Below are 24,669 nucleotides of genomic sequence, written 5' to 3'. Positions count from 1 at the left end.
CACCAGAGTCGGGGACTCGAGCCCCAAGACTCCCATAGACTCCCAGTCCCCACCCCACTAGCACTTCAGCTTGAACTCCTAAAAGCGCCGAGGCGGGGAGAAAAAAGGGTGTGGGAAAGGCCCCCAGTCACGTGCCCCGAGCCTGCCATCTTCCGCTTTCGTCACTTCCTGGTGCGACCGTCGCTTCTGTCCGGGTGGGCTCTGGGCGCATTCGGTGCATCATCACTGCGTCTGACAGTCTGTGCAACTGCCCCTTCCCTGTTCCCAGCGGGAGGGACATGAGTGTCCCTGGGCCGCCTTCCCCGGACGGGGTCCTGGCAGGGCCACCCGAAGTCCTGGAGGCCGGGGTCCTGACGCCAGGTAAGTGCTATTGGGCCGGGCGGGCGGTCTGACCCAAGTGGGTGGTTCTCCGGGCTGCCCAGCTGGAGTAAGTTGCTTTCAGCAGCTGCTGACCCGAGACTGGCCGCGGCGCGGAATAAGGGAACCTTGCCCTGCCGGCCTTCCTACCCAGAGGAGGGGTCGGGAAACGAGATCGGCGGGGTGGGAAAAAACGGCGTTTGGGGTGCTGTTCGTGGGGGTTGAAAGTGAAGCCATTCTGAATCTGCTTATTGACTGCAGCACGCTGTTGGCTATTTGTTACAAGTTAGTGGTTGAAGATGGATTTGCCAGGATGATTGGTTTGTTATTCAGAGAGCTGAGGTATCCGGTATTACTGACCACTCACTCATGAAATGCTTGTCTTGCTTGTTGACCTTATTGCATCCCTGTTCCATTCAGCAGTCTTTCTCAACCCGAATTCAAGGAAAGGTTTCCATTCGGCAGTCTTTCTCAACCCGAATTCAAGGAAAGGTTTAAACCTGAATGGCCTATGGCATCTACTGAATGTAATGAATCGACTTGTTCTGCATCCATAGTGGTACTGCGTATGTGTATGTACCATCCTTGGGAGAACTGAGAAACAGTTTGTGTGTTCTGTGGTTCAGATGAGGAACCCTAGATAAGAAAGGCTGCAGGACTTTGGACGTGCCTTTACTTGTACTTCCTGTTCCAGAAACAGAACTTAGCGCGGAGCTGATAGCTCTCAGGTCTTCCCTGGTCATGCTTTTCCTCAGTGATCTCCCTCTTCACACCTTCATAAGTTGCTTCTATAAATATGACTTCCTTGTATGTAAATGCAGGTTGGGTGTCTCTGCTGCTTGCTCCTCCATCTGCTTTCTGGGTACTTTAACATGGTCATTTTGCACTAATCTTACCCTACAGCATGTACTTAAGTAAATATAGATTTCTGATCCTATTAATGGTGCCAAGTCATGATCTCTTGAAACTTTGACATTATTCTTAACTCTTTCCTCCCACCCCTGTTTATTCCAAGGGATTCTACCCTACAATTTCCTTCTCCCTTTTGTATTTTCACCCTTTAACAATAACAGTTGTAAGGCTAGTCCAGCTCCAGTCTCTTATTCTTCCATCCCGTCTATCACACTGTCACATCTCTGCCCCAAGATCTAGGTCCCATCATGTCACTTACTTGCTTGGAAACCATAAATGGCTCCTTACTAAATTAAGGGCCAAACACATTAGCTTGGCACTTAAGGGTCGTCATTGCTGGCTGCATAGTCTTAGAGCTACTATTCAGCTCACTACTGAATCTCTCTCATGCTCCAGACACCCTGAACTAACCTCTCTTTCCAGAGCAATCCTATGCTTCTTCCTTTCCTCTTGTTGCATCCCTTTTTCTCCAGTCTTAGAATTCTTCCCCATTTGGAGATAGCCCTCTGTAGGTTGTTGGTGGAAGTGTAAATTGGTGCCATCTCTTAGGAAGGTAGTTTTCCAGTGTCTGTTAACAAATGCATAAACCCCTTGTCCCATTAACCTAGTTCTAAGAATTTATTCTACAGAAACAGTGACATGAATATGCAAAGACAAGCACAGCTCACTGCAACATTGTTTGAAATAGCAAAAAGTGAAATAGATGTCTTATTTTCTGTAGGTGTCTTAGTCTACTTGGGCTGCTGTAACAAAATAACATAGACTGGGTGGCTTAAACAACAGACATTCATTCCTTGAAGTTCTGGAGGCTGTGAAGTCCAAGGTGTAGGTGTGAGCAAAATACATTCCTGCTGAGGACACTTCAGATCTTGCAGATGGCTGCCTTCTGCTGTGCCCTCACAGGGTGGAAAGAGAGAGTACTGGTCTCTCTTCTTCTTATTTTAAGGCCAGTATTCCCATCATGGGGGCCCTACACTTACACACCATCTAAACAATTATTTCCCTAAGACTCCCACCTCCAAGTACCTTTACATTGGAGGTTAGGACTTCAGTGTATACATTTTGGGGGAGGACACAAACATTCAGTCCATGACAGCAGGAAACTGGTTACACAAAATATGGTAGAATTGTATTATGTTAAAAACAATGGAGTAAATTCATATATGTTGATACAGATGATACCTGAGATACATATTTATGAGAAAAGTTACAGTATAAGCAATATTTCATTTGTGATAAAAACAGCGTTTAAGCATGAGTTTGCAAAGACAATATCTTGAGGGCTATTTAAGAAAACTCCAGAGTGACTTTGGAGTAAGATAGCGAGAAGGCATATTTTTACTTTTCAGGTTATGCCCTGTTCTATTGTATTTTAAGTTTTTTTTACAATGAGTAACATTTAAAAAGAAAGCAAAAAGAAAGAAATGAAAATTCTATCCCATTCTTCAAGCTTCAACTCAAATGCTCACACCTCCTTTAGAATTGTTCCCCAATATCCCTGGTGAAAGTAATCTTTCTCACATCCAAGGGTACCTCTCACATTCTCTGATTCCCCTGTATTGAGCCCTTTCAGGGAAGGGGACTTGCCTCATTTATTGTTGTAACCTCAGAAACTACTGCATACAGCATACGTGCAGCAAAAGTTTCTTGTCCCTGACAATAAAGCACCTTGAACTTAGGGAATAAATGTGTGTAAAAGACGAGTAACAGACTCTTCCAAATACTAACCAGAAATCTGGGGTGGGGCGGAGGGAGGGTAGTGTCTGTGAATTAAAATGTTTATATAGCATAAGGAAGGTGTACTGGTTCTTTTTCCTTAAGGTTGAAACATTCTTATTTGTTTCTGCTTATCTGTGATCCTTTTGTTTTCTGTATTTTTTTAAAGAGAGTTGCTGCTGTTTGCACTATTTTGTAAAGAAGCCTTTAGCAGTGGCATGAATCATCAGATATATTTTATCAGGTTCCCATCTGATGGTACATCAATGGTAATATCTGTACATACTTTACTTTTCCTATTACATTTTTATTTCATTTGTGGAGTGCTTCAGTTTCTAGCTAGCTCTTGTTTTAATATTGCCTTGCAACCTAGGGAAATCCAGTTTGTTCATGTGTTTCTCAGGATCCAAATGAAAACCATGCTATTTTATTTTGATCTCTAAAAGCTAATTTTGAATATATGACAGCCTGTTGTTTTTCTCAGTCTTGCCAAAATTTAAATCTGTGGTAAAAACTATACTTGGAAAAGAGCTATAAACAATGTATTGTGGTAAATGTATTCTATATAATGACCTAATTTGATATTACAGGTTATTACCAGATTATGATTAAAGATAGGTATTTCAGAGTTTAATATTAATTTTGAAATGCTTTGGACTACAGTTTTAATAATGTGACCATTCACTTGTTTTTTTTTTTTTTCATTCTAGACCAGTGATTCTAAAATCCTACAATTCATTGAACCCTAGTTAGAAAATGTTTTGTATTTTTCTTGGTACGAGTAGTGATTGATGGGTATTCATATTAGACATTTTTGAATGCCTAGCACAGTGCTTACAATGTTATTATTCAAAGGAAGAGCTGGCATCATGTCTAGATTTACACAGTGATGATTACTATACACTATTTTCTATGATAAATTAAGATGAATCTCAAGAGAGGAGAAATTCTTAGAAAATCTCTCTCCTGCTCTCTGAAAGCTGACAAAACAACTGTCCTTTACATGTAAGTAATATATCAGGCTGTCTGCAAAATAAACGTTCATCCATTTCAATCCATCGACTTGAAAGAAATATTTTTAGGCATTGCATTTAAAATATGTATAATTTGGAAAAGAAGAATTTCTTGCTTCCATTCAGTGATTATTCCTTCCTTTTAGGCCTCAGACTCCTTTAATAATTCATTGAAAACTCTAAATCCTCTACCCTGAAAAATACATAAACATGGAAATTGCACGTGTTAATGTTCTTTTAATCTAGACATAACCTTGTGCTAGTAACTTAAAAATATTTTTTGAGTGCTCATAGCTTAATTTATAGAGGCTTCTCAGAAAGTAAAAATTAAAAAAAAAAAGATACTTATAGTATCCTGTGTGTGTACTCTGAGCTCACTGCCAGCCTCCTTTCCCCCATCCCTACTACTCTCTTATCCCTGTGTCAGTTTAAAAGTTTCCTAAATATGATCTTTTGCTCGGGGACAGGTTTAAGTGACACTTCTCCAGATGAAGGGTTAATAGAGGACTTGGCCGTAGAAGATAAGGCCGTGGAGCAGCTGGCAGAAGGCTTGCTTTCTCACTACTTGCCAGACCTGCAGAGATCGAAACAAGCTCTCCAGGAACTCACGTGAGCCGGCGAAAACCACTGATACCTCTCTCCCCTCTGGCATAGTCATAGTTCACTGTATAAGTAACTTATATACTGTATTAGGGGTATATTTTATAGCATATAATACCATAGAGTGTTTCTTTTATCTTTTGTGATAGCAAATGGACATGGAGTAATTAAATTACACACATACTATCCTGTGATTTAAATGTAAAAAGTGAGATGAATGCTCCTAGAGTATTTGGTGTCTTCTAAGAAGTACGCCTAAATCTTATCTAGATGCTGATTAGTTTTGGTTTCTCACCACCATTTTAAGAAAGTACTGTCTCTTGGGAATGTTGCAAATGGGTTTATGTCTATTTCTGAGTAGAGTTGCAAAATTGTCTCCATGAGAGTCACATTTGTGTTCTATTGTTGGTTCACATGAGTTGCCAGAAAGTTCTAATTACCTCTTCTTGAGATGACCCATTTCAGTCCTAGTTAATGGAATGGAGCTCTACTAGCTAACTAAAAGATTGGGGAATAAGCTAAGAGACGAACAGGATAAGGGAAAATGGAACCCATAGTGTGTGATCAGAGTGTGAGCCCAGAGTGTGATCAGTATGCAGAAATTATACTCTGACTTTATCAGTTCCCACCCAGAAACAAATACCTGAGTTTCTAATTCCTCTTGGGTTAGGACCTCTCTGAATTGCCCACACTGGCCTATTATTTCTTTTTTGTGGTGGTCAGCTTTAAACTCTCTATGAACAGCTGCTGCACCAAGGCTTACTCTTTGAAAACTAACCTCACAAGCCTTTATTAGGGCAATAGGAGAGGAGTAATCAACAAAGTTGTCGATTTTGTAAATATTAGTAACCAATGTTACAATCCTTGGGTTTGAAGATGATAAATGAGTACAAAGATGATACTGTGTGCTATTACATGTGGTACCCTACTGTAGTTAAGGGAGTTTGTAACATTCTTAGTTTTTTGCTAGTTCCAAGTGAGATATTTTTTTTATTCCTTGTATGTGTTATGTCTTGTATTTTAACACCAGTCAGTGCTTGTGGCAGAAAAGTCATAAAGATTTTGTGAGTGAGTTTGGATGATGTGTGATAGACTGAAGGAGGGTAAGCAACTCTGCAAGCAAAGCACATTAGAGAACACTTTATGTATAAAAAGCGGGGAATCAAGTAAATGGAAAGTGTAATTGGTGAGGACATTGGCTGAAATTTAGTGTTTGAATAGCCCCGTTTATCTTCTTAGGCATCTGGACAATGATGATGAGGATGATAGTAATTTCAGCTACTATTTATAACAATTGAATATGATAAATAAGCAGTTAGTAAAGTTTTTAAGTGTTAAGGAAAGATAAGCACTCATTATGCCAGCAAATTTGGAAAACTCAGCAGTGGCCACAGGACTGGGAAAGGTCAGTTTTCATTCCAATCCCAAAGAAAGGCAATGTCAAAGAATGCTCAAACTACTGCACAATTGCACTCATCTCCCATGCTAGCAAAGTAATGCTCAAAATTCTCCAAGCCAGGCTTCAGCGGTACGTGAACCGTGAACTTCCAGATGTTCAAGCTGGATTTAGAAAAGGCAGAGAAACCAGAGATCAAATTGCCAACAACCGCTGGATCATGGGAAAAGCAAGAGAGATCCAGAAAAACATCTACTTCTGCTTCACTGACTACGCTAAAGCCTTGGACTGGGTGGATCACAACAAACTGGAAAAATCATAAAGAGATGGGAATCCCAGACCACCTGACTTGCCTCCTGAGAAATCTGTATGCTGGTCAAAAAGCAATAGTTAGAACTGGACGTGGAACAACAGACTGGTTCCCAGTCAGGAAAGGAGTACGTCAAGGCTGTATATTGTCACCTTGCTTATTTAACTTATATGCAGAGTACATCATGAGAAATGCTGGGCTGGATGAATCAAGCTGGAATCAAGATTGTTGGGAAAAATATCAATAACCTCAGATATGCAGATGACACCACCCTTATGGCATAAAGAGAAGAAGAACTAAAGAGCCTCTTGATGAAAGTGAAAGAGGAGAGTGAAAAAGTTGGCTTAAAACTCAGCATTCAGAAAACTAAGATCATGGCATCTGGTCCCATTGCTTCATGGTAAATAGATGGGGAAACAGTGGAAACAGTGTCAGACTTTATTGTTTTGGGCTCCAAAATCACCGCAGAGGATAACTACAGCCATAAAATTAAAAGACACTTGCTCCTTGAAAGAAAAACTATGACCAACCTAGACAGCATATTAAAAAGCAGAGATACTACTTTGCTGACAAAGGTCTGTCTAGTCAAAGCTATGGTTTTTCCAGTAGTCATGTATAGATGTGAGAGTTGGATTATAAAGAAAGCTGAGCACTGAAGAACTGATGCTTTTGAACTGTGGTGTTGGAGAAGACTCTTGAGAGTCCGTTGGACTGCAAGGAGATCCAACCAGTCAATCCTAAAGGAAATCAGTCCTAAATATTCATGGGAATATTCATTGGAAACTGATGTTGAGGCTGAAACTCCAATACTTTGTCCACCTGATGTGAAGAACTAACTCATTGGAAAAGACCCTGATGCTGGGAAAGATTGAAGGTGGGAGGAGAAGAGGACGGACGACAGAGGATTGGATGGTTGGATGGCATCACTGACTTGATAGACATGAGTTTGAGTAACCTCCAGGAGTTGCTGATGGACAGGGAAGCCTGTTGTGGTGCAGTCCTTGGAGTCGCAAAGAGTTTTGCACGACTGAGCTACTGAACTGAACTGAGCTGAAGCAAACTTCAGAGAAAGAAAAAAGAAATTTATGGGTCAAGTTAAGCGCTAGACTATTCCGTTGATCAGTGTTTCTGTTCTTTCAGTAATACCATGCTATCTTGATTTTTGTAGTTTCTGTAATGAAATTTGAAATTTGGTAATGTAAGTAATATAAGTCTTCCAGTTTTATTTTTCTTCTGTATGTCTTGGCTAGTCTGGGTCTTTGGCTTTCCATGTGAATTTTAGAGTCAGTTTGTTGACATCTACAAAATAACTTGCTGGGATTTAGATTGAGATTGCATTGACCCTATGGATCAAGTTGGGAAGAATTGATATCTTAGCATGTTGAGTTTTTTATTCCATGTACTTAGAATATCTCTTCCGTATTTAGATCTCATTTATTTCTTTCATTAGAATTTAATAGTTTTTACATATAGAGCCTATATGTATTTTGTTAGATTTATACCAAAGTATATTTTATTTGACAGGGATTATTGTCAGTGGTATTGATTTTTTATTCTAATTATGCATTGCTGATATGTATGAAAGCGGCTGACTTTTGTATGTTAACTTTGTATTCTGAAACCTTGCTGTATCCATATTTTCATTCCTGATTTTCTTCTGTTGTTGATTCTTTGGGATTTTCCACAGAGGCAATCATGTTTTCTGTGAATAAAGACAGTTTTATTTCTTCCTTTCTAATTGTATGCTTTTTATTTCCTTTTCTCGTCTTTCTGCATTAGGACTTCTGATACAGTGTTGCCTAGGATTACTGAGAGTGGACTTTCTTTTCTTGCTCCTGATCTTTAGGTGGAAAGCATCTAGTTTCTTACTAGATGCTGTGGCTATTATTATTATTTTTTTTAAAAGATATTCTTTATGAAGTTGAGGAAGTTTCTCTCTTCCTAATTTGATGAGAATGTTTTTAATCATGAATGTGTGTTGGACTTTGTCAAATGCTTTTTCTGCATCTGATAAGACCATATGGTTTTTCTTCTTTAACTAGCTAATGTGGGTTTCATTGATTGATTTTCAAATGCTGAACCAGCTTTGTATATTTGGAATAAATCCCACTTGGCTGTGGTATATAATTCTTTTTTGTATATTGCGGGATTTGATTTGTTGGTATTTTGTTGAGGATTTTTGCATCTATATGTTTTGTGAAAGATAATGGTCTATAGTTTTCCTTTCTTGTAATGTCTTTATCTAGTTTTGACTTTAGGATAATGCTGGCCTCATAGAATGAATTGGAAAGTGCCCCCTTTGCTTCTATTTCTAAAGGAGAGTGTGGAAAATTGGTATAATTTCCTCCTTAAATGTTTGATAGAAACTGTCAGTGAAGTCATCTTTCCTGGTACTTTCATTTCTGGAAAGTTGCTAATTATAAGTATAGGCCTACTTAGATTATCTGTTTCTCCTTGTGTGAGTTTTTGTAGTTTGTGTCTTTCAAGGAATTAGTCATTTCCATTCTAAGTTATCAAATTTGTGGGCATAGAGCTATCTGTAGTATTTCTTTATTATCCTTTTTAACATCCATGGGATAAGTAGCAATGACTCCCTTTCCATAAATTATGTTAGTGATTTGAGTCTTCTTTCTCTTTTTCTTTGTTAATCTAGCTGGAAGGTTATCAATTTTATCAATCTTTTTGGAAGAACCCACTTTTGGTTTCTTTCTGTTTTTATGTTTTCCAGTTGTAACACCGTGGTTTTGGTGTCCTACTTGTCTTGGATCGTTGACTTGCTGAGTTCTCCTCTCATCCATTCAGTGTTTCACCCTTTGTTGTCTCCAGTCAGAGCTGAAGGGACACTTATGACCTGTGCGGTTTGTGTGCTGAATGAGATGTTATAACTGCCCTTCAGTCTCTTCATTGCTATTTCTTTTTGTCATCATTGCTTTCTGTTTAACATAGTTTTGGAAGCACATCATGTCATACCTTTGTTTGTCTATATTAGTCTTCACAGTTATTAATTAAATGACACCCCCCCCCCCAACCTCCCCCAGTGTCACTTATTCCTGTGATCCTAGCATTGGTTGATCTGGAGGAGAATATCAGAGAAGTTGGTTTCTCTTCCTCAGTAGAAAGTTTTGAATCAGATTTTAATGAGAAATCTTAGAAATTACCTGATGTGACCTTCTTACTTTGTAAATGAATTTAGGTTCAGAAAAACGAAATTTCCAAGATCACACAACTGGTTATTATCCCTTGATACTACATTTTTCCCAGCTCTAATCTAAAAATTCATGACTTCTTTTCCTTTATGGTAATGTTACAATTTTAATATATATAAAACATCAGATTTCTTGGGCAAGATAGTATAAAAAACTTTTTCAGGGATAATACAGAGAGTTGCTAGAAATAAGTAATAAAATAATTAAAAATGGTTTGATGTTACTGGAATCTGAAATTGAGGCCAGAATAAAAGACATATTTGGTTATTAGAATGTGGCTTTGGAATATTATTTTGAAAAAGATTATGTTAAACTAAATAAGCGTTGGAAAGTCAATAAATTTCCAACTTAATCTACTTTTAACATTAACCAAGATGAATGTGATTCCTTTTACTGAACCATCACTTAAAGTATATAGAGTTTATTTTGGCTGTATGCTTTTGTTTCAGACAGAACCAAGTTGTATTATTAGACACACTGGAACAAGAAATTTCAAAATTTAAAGAATGTCATTCTATGTTGGACATTAATGCTTTGGTGAGTATGATTTGGGGGTTTCCCAGGTGGCTCAGTGGTAAAAAATCACCTGCTGATGCAGGAGCCACAGGAGATGTGGGTTCAATCCCTGTGTCGGGAGGATCCATTGGAGGAGGAATTGGCAACCCACTCCAGAATTCTTGCCTGAGTAATTCTGTGGATAGAGGACCTTGATGGGTTACAGTCCATGGGATCACAAAGAGTCAGCACTTACTCTCAAGTATGATTTAGTTGACAACAGCTTAGAGACAGGTTGTTTTAGAAATAGTTTTATCCTCCCGATTTTGTACTGATGTATGTTTGAGATTTTTTTTCTCTAATTTTTAAAATTTAGAATGTGTTGTTTAACAGGAAACCTTGATTTACTTTATTGGATCTTCTATTGTCTTGAATTGTTAACTTTCAAATGTTAAACTTGTGATAGGAAATTGAACTTGTATATGAAAGTCTGGAATAGATCTGCTCATAAGTAAAGACTAATAAAGAAACGTAAACGTAAGGAATTTTGGGGGTGCTGTTTTTCCCCTTAAGGAAGACCATCTCTCTTTATCAAGTACATGGTTTTTAAAATTAGCATTTATTTAATTGTATGGCATTTTTGTAATGCCATAACCAATTAATGCTGAAAGAGACTGTTTGACGGTCCTTGAGGGACCCTTTATATCTTTCAATATAAGTGACAACAGTTGCATTTTGCCAGAAGCTTTTTAGCTTTTTGATGAGAGGAACTGATATACTTTATTTTAAGAAATGGGGAATTGACAGAAATAAGGAACTTGTGGCTACCTTTCTCTTTACCCTGAACATTAGAAATAGTGTAGTTTGCATGATTTTGTGGGCTTTCTTGTATATGTCAAAAAATGGACTTTCCATTGGAAAAATGTGGCTGATTAATGTTTTCCTTTTATAACAATCAAATCAAGTCCACCTTTTCTAGTGTTAGGCAGTGACGTGTGGTTGTAAATACAAAGTCTTCCAGTCAGTGGTCCCTGATTTGTGAAGGAAGTGGGCAAAACCCACCAACTTTTGTCTTTCCCACTGAGTTCATATAGCAGCAGAGCACATATTTGTTGAATGAATTAAGGATAAATGAAAGACCCAAGCAGATGTAATACTGTTGCTTCCATCTGAAGGGGCAGAAACTAAGTCTTCCTCTTTTTCCTTCTCTCAGCCCAAGAGTGGTTTTGATTGTCATGTAGGAATTGATAATAAAAGGCCAGAAAGAGAAAGAGGGTCTGTAAGCTCTCGAGCTCATCAGACTCTGACTTGACTTGTAGCTACATTAAGGCTGCTAAGCTCACTACTGACACATCTTTCATTTTTGTTACCTGATCTTCTCTCTCTGTTACCTTGCTTCCTGAGAAAGAAGTGCTTTTTTCCTTCTCTCCTATCTCTGGCTGAAATGGAAAGTCTGTACATCATTCATTGGGAAGAAAAGTGTCCTTACGGAGATTGTTCTCCTTGGTCTGACTTCAGCAGCCCAAAGAACATGACCAAACTTGTCCACAGCCTTCTCAGGGCTCTCTGGCCACAGCTTGGTTTTTCCAGATGGGCAGACACAACCGTCCTGTGTACCCTGCTCGGTCTTTCCCTTGTACAGAGTGTTTTACTTTTCTTGAATGAAACTGGTACCATTGTTGGATAGTCTTACTAAAATTTCAGGATTATACTGCATGTTTTTAAGGCAAAATGTTATCTGTACAGAATATAAATGTCTATGTTTAGTAACTTTTTAATCAATCTGAACTGAATCCAGTATTCTCAAAAGCCCTACTAGTGGTTTAAAATTAAATTTAAACTTTTAGAATTAAAATGTGGAGATAATTAAAGCTTCAAAAGTTTTGACTAATTTAGGAAGAATGAGCTATAACTTAGATATTGGTTTATTCATCCATTTTGATATTTCAGTCTGTTTTGACTTTTGATTTTACTTTTCCATCTTAAGTTCACTGAAGCTAAACACTATCATGCCAAGTTGGTGAATATAAGAAAAGAGATGCTGATGCTTCATGAAAAGACATCAAAGTTAAAAGTGAGTTGAAAATTCTTTTTACAGTCTTTACAGAAGTAGAGGATTGTCTCTTTTTCTTCAGAATTCATTTTCTGACTTTTTATATATTCATATACAATCACATACTTAATTCATGGTACATTAGTTTCTTTTAAAACACATTCTTATGAACCCCACTGGGTTTTTCTACTAATACCTGGGCTGGTGGGCTCACATTCTCTGAATATGTCACTGTAATTGTCATTCATAGGAGTTTTGAGTAACAAACTTTTTGTATCAAGGAGACTTTAAATTACCCAGAACATTAAAAATTGTGAATCACTATATTGTATACCTATAACTTATATTGTACAGCAACTATACTTCAATAAAAAAATTGCCCAGGACAAATTTTAAAGTTAAATATGAAATTTATTACTATATAAAAACACCATTACTTAAATTTTTTTCTAATTTTTAAAGGTTATTTTCCATTTTCAGTTGTTACTGAATATTGGCTATATTCCCCCTGTTGTACAGCACATCTTTGAGCCTGTCTCACACCTAGTCATTCGTACCTCCCAGTTGCATCTGCCCATAACCACTAGCACTACTGCTTTTAAACTAGGCCATAACCTATAAGCCTTTTGTTCTCTTGGCTTTTAATTTTTTTTTTTTTTTGACGTAGAAAAGAGCACTTAAACTTCAGCAAAAGAGGCAAAAAGAGGAGTTGGAAAGGGAGCAGCAACGAGAGAAGGAATTTGAAAGAGAAAAGCAGTTAACTGCCAAACCAGCTAAAAGGACGTGAGAAGTCAGATGTTGGTATCATTCCTATTCCTGTTCCTGTTCTGGATTTAAGATGATCCGGTGTAGACTTAATGTTAAGGTAGTGCCTTGTACCACTGTGTTCTGTTTTGAAATCCTTTTCCAGGAGTGCTGTCTCTCTTCATTTCAGCCATTCAAGAAGCTTAGAAGACATAATGTCGCCTGGTTTGGTTATTTGTATAATTTTTCAACTTTGTTTTGCTTAATTTTTAAATTCATTATTTTGGCCTTAGGTCATTTATAAACCAAAAAATGGTTTGATTGTTTTAATAGTCTAGACTCTTTAAGTGGTTAAAATTTATTATGCGTTGTTTAGCTTCTTAAAAACTGTGGATTTGAAAGTTTCAGTTTCTTATTTTATGAAATGATTTGCCTTTCTGACAATACAATACTGGGTTTTGGCAGTTGCCTTTTCATTGTTTGGTTAAGAAATGCCAACTGTTTAATCACATATGCCACTGGAAAAGAGGTGGTATAAGCCTTTGTGAAGAATGTGATAGAAAAGTATGTACACAGGAAGTATTAGCATCTTAGACATAGGATAGGTGAACAAGATGCCATAGAGGTTCCACTGACCATATACTTTTATCTGCTTCCTAGCTTTGTTGTTGCTGTTTAGTTCTTACGCAGTTCTTGGGTTCAAAGTAGATTATATCTATTCCTAAAATTGGGTGAGGGTGGTGTAGCTTTCACACAAATGCACTTAAATATTCATAATTTTTAGTCATCACACTCTGTGAGATATACAGGTGTGAAGTTGATAAGATAATGAACTTGACTTTTCCAAGGGGAAAGTGTTACTGTTATTTCCAGCTATCCTCTGATTTGCTGTGTGGCCTTACATGTGTACTTTTTTGTGGTTTAAAAAAAATTCTTAAAGTAGAATTATACATGGCAACTATCCATTTTACAGATAATGACAAAAGTGGTGGAAAACTAGTAAATAGCTTCTTCACAAAGGAGGCAGCATGATATCAGTGTTTTCTAGATTCCCCCCCCCCCCAGTATTAAATGTAGAAATTTATTATGTGAGGGAAATATTATAAAGTTTCATTATTTTAAATTGAGCATGTATTGTCCACTTTTTTAGTATTATTTAATATCCAAATGATGTCCAATCTCTGTTACACACAGACTGTACAGAGTAGGTTAGGTTACAGATTATGATTAGAATGTGTGTCTCTCATAAACTACATTACATTTGGTGGGCTGGAAGCACTACCCCTGATCACATCCCAGGGTGGAGAAAGCATTTAGATTTACGTTAAGTGCTAAGAACCAGTCTGTTTAAAGATTTTTCCTTCTTTAGTGAGTGAATTATGATCTCACAGTTCACTTGACTTTGACCTTATGTATAAGAGTAGAAATATTTTCTATTTTTAAAGGCTATGTGTTACCCTCAAAACACTAGTTAAAATACAGGGGTGGCAGGATTATGAGTACTGGCAGGATGACGCCACCTAAACTGCTGAACGTGCTCATTCGCAACCTGACAAAGTCTGTGCATTGTTTCTTAAGAGTGGTTTGTGGCCCACCTGCAAAGATTATTTGAAATACTGGTTCTTGGACACCATTCTCAAACTGCTGAAGCAAATCTGTTTTTCTTTCTTTTTTTTTTTTCTCCTAGTTTTTCAAGTGACTGAGATGTACTTTATAAGTTGAGAACCACTAGTCTGGTGATCCAGGTCAGAGTCTTCCACTCTAGGCTGCATATTATCACCTGGAAGTTAAAAAAAAAAAAAAAAAAAAGTTTCTGAAAGATTTTTACTCATTAGTTCTTAGACAGGGCCCATGCACATTTTAAGGACCCTCCTAGATATAAGCCTGATTCAAGGAACCACTGGTTGGGACTTTGTAGTGATTTAGATTTATCAGGAATAAAATAATGTGAAAGCTACCCAGTAACTCTTGGGATTACTCTTATGAATAAATTCTTAAACTGCTGCTTTTGATACGAAGTCAGATTTAAGACTGAAATAAATATGAAATAGGTATAGAATTCTGGTAAATTGAATTTTGTGATCTGTTTTAAAGCAGATCATGTTTATTGAATGAATGGCAAGATACATGTATTTTTAGAAATGTGTTTCCATTTTGAAGATTTCTTAAAATGTTGAGAATATGTATTGGCATCCCCTATTTTGGGGGCTTCCCAGGTGAAGCAGCAGTAAAGAACCCGCTTGCCAATGCAGAAGACTTTTGTAAGAGACTTGGGTTTGATCCCTGGTTTGGGAAGTTTCCCTGGAGAAGGAAATGGCAACCCACTCTGGTATTCTTGCCTGGAAAATGCCATGGACAGAGGAGCCTGGTGAGCCCCAGTCCGTGGGGTTTTAAAGAGTCTGACACTACTGAGCAACTGAGCACACACCACTATTTTTAGGTCAATTGTGAAACAGAAGTACTGTTACCTTGTAATTAAAATCTAAAACTTTAGCTGTATTTCAGTAGCATACACACATATCTTGCTGACTAAAACTGAGCAGAACCCTGAAATTAGTCTTGCTGTTTTTTGTACAAAATAATGAATTGGTACTTGAGTTGAAAAAAATTGCCTTTGGTATTTTGTTTGGAAAAAACTGCCTTTGTTTTGATTATGTTTGTATATGTTTCAGTACATATATCATATACATACTAAAGTGATGGGAGTTAATCTTGTATTTACTTTGCAGGAAATACCATGTAAATATGCAGACGTTGAATGTAGTATGGATTGTGTCTGCAGTGAGCTTTTTGGTGGGTACAGTTTATATGTGCCAATTATATACCCTCATATACTTGTCTGATTTTGAGCTTGTAAAAATGAGAACTCGTTTTTACACATTTAATAAAGGAAAAAAGGTCTGTGAATTATCCAGTATCATCTGTCAAGCACTGGTGTGCACGCAGCCTTGTACGCTTTATGTACTTTATTCAGACATTCTGTTCCTTTGCTTTCCTCTGCTGTCATCTTCCTCTCAGTGTTCTCTGTAGGTGTGTCACAGAATGACTGGTCTGCTCATGAGATCCTTTTCAACAAGGTGATGGCAAGTGTTACGAAAAGATTCTAGCTGAAACAACCCAACTTTATAAAATTCTTCACTATTTGAGAATAAGTTATACTTTCAGTGGTTTGGTAGAAAGTGCTTCATGAAGACCATACATAGCCTATGGAAACTCCAACTATAATAGAATATTTTAGGTCAAGTTTTTTATTTTTTTAAGGTGGTAGTCCTTGGGCATCTGAAGGAGGGACTTCTGTCAATGGCTTTTGAAAGAGACACGAACTCTCATAAATTTCTCACAGAGATTTGTATATATGAGTTTCTCAGGATTGAGTCTATAGATTTCATTAGATTCTTTTACAAATAAATTATATATATATATATATATATACACATATATATATATATATATATGGTTTCCTCTAAAGCAGTGATTTTTAATCATTAACATTCAGTCCTCACTGTGCACATATTTTAAAAAGTAGTTTCTAGGCTTCCCTTTTGAAGGAAGATGGTTCCTATTTTATATATTTGTTGAGAAATTATGCTTGTACAGGTGACTCAGACATTTAAGATTTGTTCTAGTTTAGCTCTGCTTGCATATTATGAGGCCAGGTGCCATCTAGTCTTCAGGTTAACATTTGAGTGAAACTATTCAGTAGGTTTGTTTTCAGAGCCATTAAGAGAGTTTAAGGGAGTAGTCAAGGGAGACGGTTCTAATGACTAGTTTAAAAAGCACTTAAAGCAAAAATTCCAAAGAAATACAGTGTGAAGGAAGGGCAGTCAAAGAGAAGATAAGTAAAATTTGGAGTTGGTTGAGTATGGTAGTTGAGTAAGAGAAAAGGAAAGGCTAAGACTGAAATAGAAGGAAACAGTGATGTATCTTTTGTGTACCCTGAAATAAGGGAGGCTTATAGGCATGTGAAGAAGAATAATAATATTCACCTGTTTTAGGTTAACATCTCTCCCTCCCGTCCCTTCATCTTAAACTGAAGAAATGGTTGTAGCTAGCTGTTCAGTCTGGTGTAGATCATGCATATTCCCAAAGTGCTTCAGGAGGCCTGCAAGGTTCAAATCTGGGTAAGTGTACATAGGTGCTGCTCACTTCCCTTCCAGGTTTGACTTTTATTAGGACTTTGAAAAGGAGAGTCAAAAAGCATATTGAACTTGGTACAAGGGAATAAAAATAAAATCTTAAAATCTGCTGATTTATATTTTAGTCTCATCTAGAAAATACCTTCGCAGCAACATCTAGACTGGTATTTGTCCAAATAACTATATAACATGATCTATCCAAGTTACCGGGGCTTTCCTGGTTGCTCAGATGGTAAAGCATCTGCCTGCAATGTGGGAGAACCGTGTTCGATCCCTGGGTTGGGAAGATCCCCTGGAGAAGGAAATGGCAACCCACTCCTGTACTTTTGCCTGGAAAATCCTGTAGATGGAGGAGCCTGGTAGGCTACAGTCCATGGGGTTGCAAAGAGTCAGACACGACTGAGCCTAGTTACCACGTTAAGTTAGCCATCACAGTTGAGACTGAATTGAATCTAATAGGAGAGAGAAACAGATACTTAAAATGGCTATAATAAAAACCTGTATTACATAAATACCAAATAGGGAATATTAAAAAGATTAAGTTCCTGAGATTGTAACATGTCTTAGGAGCTGGTAATCCTTGGATAATCCAAGCCATTGCTTCTATTCCTGATTACATACTCTATTAGATTTAAAAAGATAGGCAGTCCCAAGCGCTTGGGAATAAAATGCGCTCAGAGATAATGTGTGTACTGGACTGTAGAAGAATAGATGCCACATCCATTGTAGCATTATTCCTTCTGTATTAACTAGGGGTCTGCTCAGTTTTCTTAAAAATGGCTTCAAGGAAGAGGTAAATAGTTTTAGAAAAGACTCAACAGATGAACACACCTTAGACTTGAAACCCGATGAAACACAGAAGGGACACTGCTGCCATCTTGTGGTACCCTGCTCCCCTAGTCTACGAATTCTGTATTGTCTCAACCAGTTTGATGAAGTTTGGCCTAAGCATTTTCAACTATAGTTTTTTTGTAAGTCAAGATTTCCTGTATGATCTGAATTTTTGTTTAAGCAGTGAGATGTTTGAAAGTGATCTGTGAAATATTTGATAAGGTTTAAAATTACATTCTTCTAACTTTTTGAATCTTTAGTTTGATGTTAGGCTTGAAGTTTCTTTCTTTTCTTTTCTTTCTTTTTTTCTTTCTCCAATCATATAATCTGTCATTAGCCACCATGCTTGGAATCCTGGTCTAAGAAAAGCATTCTAGGCCAAAAATAGATCTGGTTGTGGGCAAAGGTCCCAAGAGTTCTGTGCTTTGATTCACCTGACTCTTCCCCTTGGTCCTTTGTTGATAGGATCTGGGGTGAGCACCTGGCCCAAGGGCAACCAACCTATGGGCTCAGTAGTGGAAAAATTAGTCTGGCAGTAAAAACTGCCTAGATGGTGACATAGAGAATCTCTTTGGCTTAGTCAGTTACTGTCTTGGGAATATGTAGATCAGAGTACTCACTTTTAGTACTTGAAGGAGAAATGAGGAGATATATGGAAACAGAACAGCTGAGTGTTACGGGAGTGAGGGGAGGAGTAGGGATCCATGAATTTCTGCTTCTGAAATGGGACAAGGTCCTAGGCCCCTCAAAATGTCCTGGATCCTGAGAGCTATTTTCCTGTAAAGGCTTTGTGCGACCTGGGTGCTGGGTTTTTCTTAGCTTCCTATGGGCTTTGATTACTGGGCTAAGATTGCTATTTTCCACAGATATTTTACAGTACCACCCTTCCGTTCCCTACTTCCCTTATTTATGAGACAACCTTAACAGTTCTCTATTTATTACAACTTTAAGCATCTAACATTGTCATTGTCTCCTGGGTTGCTATAGCATATTATATTTTTCAAATATACATTATCTAGTTTAATAAGGAACTCTGGCTTCCCAGGTAGTGCAGTGATCAAGAATCCACCTGCCAATGCAGGAGAGGCAAGAGACTTGGTTTCAATCCCTGGGTCAGGAAGATTCCCTAGAGAACGAAATGGCAACCCACTCCAGTATTCTTGCCTGGAAAATTCCGTGGACAAAGGAACCTGACCAGCTACAGTCCACGGGGTTGCAAAGAGTTGGACACGACTGAACACACAAACGCATGATCTAATTTAATAATAAGGAGGCTGTTTAGGAGATTATGTGTTTCTATGCCTGCTAATCCAGGAATTCAAGGGGGAAGGCAACACTGGCCAGTGCCCAGATGAGTCCTGCCACTAGCCCATACTTGTTCTCATTGCTTGCTAGCATTTGTTTCGTCCAATTTCTTAGAGCATTCTCATCTCTGGCTGGATCCATAATCCCACATTTGCTTCCAGCTCATTCCCAAGCCTGAAGTTCAGAGCCCCAGAGCATCTGTCACATGCCAAGTGCTTTATGCATGTCATCTTGTGATAGCAACCTTAGGAGTTGCCTTCCCAGCACCATATCCTTACTAGCATTTTATCGATGAGGACATTTTGCAGTTGAGGACAGCTGAGATACACTGAGTCTGAGTAACTGCCCAGATCACACAACCACAGTTGGTGGAGTGAGATTTAATTCTGGGAAAAAGCCAAAGCTACCACATTGCTGGGGAGTTTTCCTGGGCCAGAGACCCTAGGAACAGAGATAGAAATAGGCTTACTTTAGGAGTTTTACTTTAAATCTTCTGATAAAACTATTCCAATCCCAAAGAAAGGGAATGCCAAAGAATGCTCAAACTACTGCACAGTTGCACTCATCTCACATGCTAGTAAAGTAATGCTCAAAATTCTCCAAGCCAGGCTTCAGCAATACATGAACCGTGAACTTCCTGATGTTCAAGCTGGTTTTAGAAAAGGCAGAGGAACCAGAGATCAAATTGCCAACATCTGCTGGATCATGGAAAAAGCAAGAGAGTTCCAGAAAAACATCTACTTCTGCTTTATTGACTACGCCAAAGCCTTTGACTGTGTGGATCACAATAGACTGTGGACAATTCTGAAAGAGATGGGAATACCAGACCACCTGACCTGCCTCTTGAGAAATCTGTATGCAGGTCAGGAAGCAACAGTTAAAACTGGACATGGAACAATAGACTGGTTCCAAATAGGAAAAGGAGTACATCAAGGCTGTCTATTGTCACCCTGCTTATTTAACTTCTATGCAGAGTACATCATGAGAAACGCTGGACTGAAAGAAACACAAGCTGGAATCAAGATTGCCGGGAGAACTATCAGTAACCTCAGATATGCAGATGACACCACCCTTATGGCAGAAAGTGAAGAGGAGCTAAAAAGCCTCTTGATGAAAGTGAAAGAGGAGAGTGAAAATGTTGGCTTAAAGCTCAACATTCAGAAAATAAAGATCATGGCATCCGGTCCCATCACTTCATGGGAAATAGATGGGGAAACAGTGGAAACAGTGTCAGACTTTATTTTTTTGGTCTCCAAAATCACTGCAGATGGTGACTGCAGCCACGAAATTAAAAGACGCTTACTCCTTGGAAGAAAAGTTATGACCAACCTAGATAGTATATTCAAAAGCAAAGACATTACTTTGCCGACTAAGGTCCATCTAGTCAAGGCTATGGTTTTTCCAGTGGTCATGTATGGATGTGAGAGTTGAACTGTGAAGAAAGCTGAGTGCCGAAGAATTGATGCGTTTGAACTGTGGTGTTGGAGAAAACTCTTGAGAGTCCCTTGGACTGCAAGGAGATCCAACCAGTCCATTCTGAAGGAGATCAGCCCTGGGATTTCTTTGGAAGGAATGATGCTAAAGCTGAAACTCCAGTACTTTGGCCACCTCGTGCGCAGAGTTGACTCATTGGAAAAGACTTTGATGCTGGGAGGGATTGGGGGCAGGAGGAGAAGGGGACGACAGAGAATGAGATGGCTGGATGGCATCGCTGACTCAATGGCTGTGAGTCTGAGTGAACCCTGGGAGTTGGTGATGGACAGGGAGGCCTGGCGTGCTGTGATTCATGGGGTCACAAAGAGTCAGACATGACTGAGCGACTGAACTGAACTGAACTGAACTGAATGATAGGGAATCATGTAGACCCACTGTTTCATCTGCTAATTTGTTTAATCCAGTCTGATAATATTGGAAGAAATGGAGGAGGTGTGGATTTCCTTGTTAGGAGAGAGCCTAGTGGGAAGAATGCACAGAGCTCTTCTTTGGTTTTCCTGCAAGGCAGTTTTAATTCTAGACTGACTGTGAAGCTCGACATTTACTCAATAGATGCAAGCAACAGTGAGACTGGACCTGGCTGAGACGTGGCTCGGGACCCTTCCTTTCAGATGCTGGTGCTGCTGGAGTCAACAGAAGAAAGGCAGAGCTGCTCGGAGAAGTGAGCGACTCCAGAAGGGCCAGGGCGTTCCCCCTGCAGCTGTTTTTGGACATTTCACTACCACCACCACCTTGAGAAAGCTATCATGGATGTTGCCTTGCTGGGCCTGCATTGCTGGGTCTTCAACCTATTGCCCAGTTTCATTTCTTTGTGCATCTTTATGGCTTTGGGGAAAGAACACAGGATGAGAAGCCAGGTTCTCTCCCTGGAGGCTTCCAAGCATTTCATTTCCTGTCAGGGGTAAACATGCAGATAGGAGGTGATCCCTGACTCTTGCAGCATTAACATCGTGAGATACCTTGTATCCCATGGCAGTCAATGAACGTAGGCTTGCGGGCTGTTGTTTTCACTTGATGAGGGTACCAGTCCATCTGCTTGGTACAGTGGCAGCATCTAGGCAAAAGCATTCATCTCAGATGAGATATTTCTAGCCTTTAACTACCTCACAGCCTGGCCTCAGAAGAATCCTAAGGTCTGTGAATTTACCCTTGCACAGTGAGGGAGCTGGGAAGAGATCACTTCTGAATGAAGGCAGAGGATCCTTTTGTCTGGATTGCAAGAATAATGGTGAGGAGAGAGGAGGAGAGACACATGTGAGTCACCCTGCCTTTGCAGTCTGTCCTGGAGCTTCTTACTGTATTGATCACTCTCCTCTTCTAAGAGAGGTGTCATTCTGATTGACAGCTTGTGCCCCCTTAGAAGTCAGACCTCTTACTAAAGATGTGCACTGGCATTTAAAGTGGATTTTGTCACATGCACCATAACCTTCATTCTGGGCCCCTGTTGTAACCATGAGACTACATCTCACACACCTCTAACTAGAGGGGCCATAGCTGACCAAGCACTCCAGCCACACTGTTCTGAGGCCCACCTGCATTTGTACCGAGGCATGTTTCCTACAGGCTGCTTCCAGCCAATGTCCGCTCCTGGGAGACATGGGGTATCTGATGTCAGCTTTGGCTCAGGGACTCCACACTGGCTTGGATGAAGCTCAGTAGTTTAGGATGCTTCCCCCAACCTTATCTCCTTCACTCCAGAAGACAGTCCAGGAAGGAATAAAGTGGTTGAGGAAAGTGGACATGGTGCTGCTGCTGCTGCTAAGTCACTTCAGTCGTGTCCGACTCTGTGAGACCCCATAGACAGCAGCCCACCAGGCTCCCCCGTCCCTGGGATTCTCCAGGCAAGAACACTGGAGTGGGGTGCCATCACCTTCTCCGGACATGTTGGAAGGGCTCTATTTATGTAAGCCAAAAGACCAGCTAGAGAATGCATCCCATGAGAGGATATACCAGTCCCCAAACCATTGAAATGCACTGATGAGAGGGATACCAGCATCACTAAGAAGTTGTGCAGGCTGGGGATGATGGAAGGAGAAATGGTTACAAACTGAGCTTGTTAGCATCTGCAGGAGTGATATAGGCCAGGAGGTGGCACTTACCTGCCAGAAGCCAGGAGGCCATAATTACCTCACTCTTCAAAATGTAAGGTTAGAGGGCAGTCAGTGGGCTTTATCTGCAGAGGGTTATGGAGAAGGTTAATGGGGTGCAGTGTAGATTTGCATCTAGAGGCAAAATGGTTAGCAAGGATGCTGCTTAGCATCTCTTAATGGGATGAGCAAACTTTAAAGGTCCAAATAGTATTTTAGGCTTTGCAGGTCACATGCTGTCTGTCACAGCTGCTCAACTCAGCTGTTGTAGCACAAAAGCAGCCTTAAACAATATGTAAACAATTTTAAAGCTGTCTTTCAATAAAACTTTATTTATAAGAACAAGTGGTTGTCTGGATTTAGCCAGTGGAGCTGTATTTGCTAATCTTTTACCTATTAAAAAAAAAAAAAAAACCCCAAACTAAAATTGGATTAAGAGGCTGAGAGCTGTCACTTTAATAAAAAATCATGATCTCATGCTCAGTTCCCAGACTTGAGTCAGATTTCAGATCTGAAACCCAGTGACCGTAGAAGTAGCAGGAGGAGGGATCCTGCAACACTATTACAGGTACATACTGTGGCAGTCCTTCCAGGCTTTCCTCAGAAGAATCTACTCAGGGCCATTTAGTCACGTGACTATACATTAGCACTACTGGACAAAGGTTTGCAGTTGATGCCAATATCTACAGACCGAAAAGGTGCATCCTGGCCATCCTGTTGGATTGGGGGGCCTTTGAGGGCTGGGTGAAAAATGAGGTCCTGTATAAAGTCCAGCTTACAGTGGGCCCACATCTACGGATTGAGGCAGAGGTTACCCTATCTTCTCTCACCACTAACCCCTCCAACACCATGGGGGTCAGCTAACAGGCCTACCTGCACTGGGCCCATTGGGCCTGTTGCAACACCATTTCCTGCTCCGGCCCTACTCAATGCTGGCAGCCTCTGTCACTCAGTATGTGGGCCAGGAAATATCCCTGGGGAACACAAAGAGGCAGTGTACTCCTCCTTTGAGGCATGACTGTCAGATGCAGTGATTTGTCTTCTGCTTTAAAAGGGGCTGTCCCATAATACCCTTGACCACTAGACTTCTAAAAACATCATTGAAATGGCCTGTTTCTGTCTGTCCATAAGGTTTATTTCCCATCGGAAGCACAAGTATCTTACTAAGACCTGGAGCATTCTAGCTTACTCCCCTTGTCCTGTCCCGATAGGGAGGTCATTGGTGTAATGGATCAGTGTGATATTTTCTTGGATGTCAGCACTGCAGAATTCTCAGTCTGTAGTATGAACGAAGGTGGGAGAGTTAGCATAACCCTGAGGCAAACTGTCAGTGAGTATTGTCTTTATCCTGCCTACAGATCCTCAACCAGCCCTTCTATCTGGAGGCTTACTGAATGTCTGATCCACAGGAACGGAATCCCATACAGCAGAGCATCCAAGCAGGGGCTGTACTTCAGATGCAGCTGGTGTGGAACCAGGGGCCCTCTGGTTGTGTCATGTACTGCACCACCCAGAGGTAACTGGCCCGGTGGATTTTGGGAGAGGGCCTTCTCAACTCAACTGGAATGCCAGCTCAGAAAGCACTCTGAAAGGATGGAGTGCTGTCCTTCAGCACATAGTGTATTAAATCAGAGACCTCTATGGTTCTGTGTCCTCAATAGGAAGAAATCAAGGGTCTGGAGACCAAGAGGTGGAAGCAGGGACAGGCTTGGTTACCGTCATTCTGAAGGACCCACTGTGGAGTTTTGTGCTGCTTTTCCCTGCAGCTCGGCTTTAAATAATTGTAGTTTCTGGTCCCCAAAGAGAACACACTCTTGCCAGGGGCACCATAAACATTCCAGTGATCTATATGGTAAAGCTACTGACAGGACAGTGGGAAATTTCTGTGTCCGGGGAGCAGCAGTCAAGAGAGGAGTTGCCATGCCGGCAGGTCTGACAGACCCTGGTCATCAGGAGGAGGAAGGCTGCTTTCACACAAGGGGAGCGAGAAGGAATGTGTGTGAGACGGGTTCAG

The 24,669-nt window shown here is 39.8% G+C and overlaps 1 protein-coding gene across 1 annotated transcript; it reads left to right on the top strand.

Annotated features, from left to right (window-relative positions):
- The first annotated feature begins 263 nt into the window (after positions 1-263).
- BLOC1S6 (biogenesis of lysosomal organelles complex 1 subunit 6) lies at positions 264-12,985 on the top strand. The gene is made up of 5 exons (XM_052646294.1): positions 264-360; positions 4,466-4,607; positions 9,960-10,047; positions 11,993-12,079; positions 12,726-12,985. The coding sequence occupies exons 1-5, from the start codon at positions 279-281 to the stop codon at positions 12,843-12,845; spliced, it is 519 nt and encodes a 172-aa protein (XP_052502254.1). The 5' UTR covers positions 264-278; the 3' UTR covers positions 12,846-12,985.
- Positions 12,986-24,669: the final 11,684 nt, after the last annotated feature.

The sequence above is a fragment of the Budorcas taxicolor genome, chromosome 10, assembly GCF_023091745.1.
Source record: "Budorcas taxicolor isolate Tak-1 chromosome 10, Takin1.1, whole genome shotgun sequence".
Taxonomy (NCBI): domain Eukaryota; kingdom Metazoa; phylum Chordata; class Mammalia; order Artiodactyla; family Bovidae; genus Budorcas; species Budorcas taxicolor.
Note: the sequence above shows the minus strand (reverse complement) of the source record. Positions and strands in the feature narration are given on the sequence as shown.

What these genes read in the sequence shown, in the direction of transcription:
- BLOC1S6 (XM_052646294.1), top strand. Translation starts at nt 279, where the DNA reads ATGAGTGTCCCTGGGCCGCCTTCCCCGGACGGGGTCCTGGCAGGGCCA. An exon ending in GGCCGGGGTCCTGACGCCAG is followed by an intron (nt 361 to 4,465) that starts GTAAGTGCTATT and finishes GCTCGGGGACAG; the next exon opens with GTTTAAGTGACACTTCTCCA. An exon ending in TGTTGGACATTAATGCTTTG is followed by an intron (nt 10,048 to 11,992) that starts GTGAGTATGATT and finishes TTCCATCTTAAG; the next exon opens with TTCACTGAAGCTAAACACTA.